Source organism: Arachis ipaensis, chromosome B7 (genome assembly GCF_059453495.1).
Source record: "Arachis ipaensis isolate K30076 ecotype BB chromosome B7, ASM5945349v1, whole genome shotgun sequence".
NCBI classification, from domain to species: Eukaryota; Viridiplantae; Streptophyta; class Magnoliopsida; order Fabales; family Fabaceae; genus Arachis; species Arachis ipaensis.
Window position 1 is genome coordinate 127,446,884 of NC_142442.1, and position 2,030 is coordinate 127,448,913.

The 2,030-nt window shown below is 39.9% G+C and overlaps 1 protein-coding gene across 1 annotated transcript; it reads right to left on the reverse strand.

Moving 5' to 3' along the window:
- Window positions 1-288: 288 nt before the first annotated feature.
- Window positions 289-1,478, reverse strand: LOC107608138 (MIZU-KUSSEI-like protein (Protein of unknown function, DUF617)). The gene has a single exon (XM_016310021.3). It carries the CDS (start codon window positions 1,095-1,097, stop codon window positions 393-395), a length of 705 nt encoding a protein of 234 aa, XP_016165507.1. The 5' UTR covers window positions 1,098-1,478; the 3' UTR covers window positions 289-392.
- Between the last annotated feature and the right edge of the window lie 552 nt (window positions 1,479-2,030).

Here is a 2,030-nt window from a genome sequence, read left to right on the forward strand (position 1 = left end):
TGTACCCTAGCTTCTTCTTCTTTCTTCAGAACTTTGGGGAAGGAGAGCCAGAGACGGCTATTTTGAATAACTTATCTGTTACTTAATGTTTGTAAATATCTAATTACATGATTGGGCCAGATCGATAATTCTTTTATACTATAAGTGTAACACAGCCGTTAAAGTCTTTTAGGGTAATCTCAAAGATAACATCTATCTAGAGTCTTCATGGAGTCATAACAAAACATACACAAAAATACATATAGTGAAAGGAGACGAAATAATTCGCAGAGGAAGACAGGGAGTGCATAGTGAAAGCAATAAGAAGTAACATATATAGAGTAGGGAAATTGATACATACATACAAGTTATTATTATATTATAAGGAAATTAATTAATAATAATAAGTATGATTAGTGAGCTCTAACAAAGAAGATACTAAACTCAGGTCCTTGAGCACCATCTGGATTAATCATATACAAAGCTTCAGAATCCTTAGAACCAACGACTCTCTCAAAGCGGGCTCTCATATAAGTCATTTCACCATCCAAACTATTATCCTTGTCATTGTTATTAGAGGAAGGAAGCACCCCTGCACCCATGGAAACTCCTCGAAGATGCTGCATAACATGCAACTCATCATCGCTGAGCTGCTTCCTCCTGATAGAGTACCCTACTTTCCTTCCATTGCAGTACACCGCCCACACAAACTCTTCCAGAAGCTTCTTCTTGTTGGTCTTGGTCTCGCTCTCCAGCGCGATGCGAACTATGTCCGAAGCCATCTCCTTGTTGAGAGCGCTCGTGAGCATGGGAAGCTCGATCAAGAACATGGGCATTTGCCGCGTGTCCTCTTGTATTGCAAGGCTCACCCTCCCTTTCCGGTAACCGAAAATTGTCCCCGTTGTTGCGCTGTCCTTTAGCATAGGCTTACGGGGTCTTCCCAACAGTGCCACCATTTTGCAACCTGACGTCAGCATCGGGAAGAGCTTGAACATCTTTAAGAGCCCCCCGGTGGAGAATTTGTTCCGCTTCTCCGCCGCGCCCGTCGTGTGGCGGAGAAGGGATGCTAGTGCTGGGTTTTCCATTGGGTAACATGGGCTTGAATGCACCGATGGCATTATCGCATATTATTATTGTTAATAAGCAATTGAGAACTTATTAAGAGAAGGGGAGAATGAAGAATGGAGAATGGTGATGGGGTATTACAGCTAAGAGTATGGGGGATACATATAAAGAAAGAAAGCTAAAACTTAACTATTGGTATTGGGCTGTTGGGTCTACCTAGCTACCTATTATGCTTATTAAGATGGGGAAAAAGGAGACTTAGCAAGTTAGTTGGTCATTAGATTGGGTTGTCATTGGAATCTTTGTAGTGCGATTTGGGAAGTGTAAGTGAGATAGAGATAGAGATCCTTTCAAATTGCTTCAGTGATTTGAAAACAATTAAAAAAGAACTGAGATTAAAGCTTGATGTGACCAAGTTTGTGAAATAGATAGGGGATTGAATGAATGAAATGTGATAAGATAAGGGCATGCTGGACCACAGGCTGTGGGGTTATTCAGGAAGAAAATTAAAGCAAAAATATCGAATGAAAAAGGTTAAAAAGAATGGAGGAAAGGATTGTGGTAATGTTGGATAGATATGGCATGTGCCTCTCTGATCATTACATTAGAGTATCAACATCACATGCTTTATGCCTTTTTTCTTTCTTTCTTTTTAATTTATTTTTTTCCAAACCCCATCTCTCAAACCTTCACTTATATTATTGAGATGATGAAGCTTCATTCTTTGATTCTTTCCAATTTCCATCCCCCCCCCCCCCCCCTAATAACATTATTTCTGCTGTGAGTGTACATGAATTTTTTGCTTTTGCTTCTAAGTGACTCTCTCTTTCTTGCTTTCTTTTTTTTTAACGTGTCAGACCATAGGTCATATTCACCAAAGGTGTGTTAGGCAATGGAAATTATCAAGAGGGGAGGCCCCCTAGTACGAATTATAGGCCTCTTTCTTTCCCTTTCCAACTTTTTCTCATATTATTATATCTATCTCA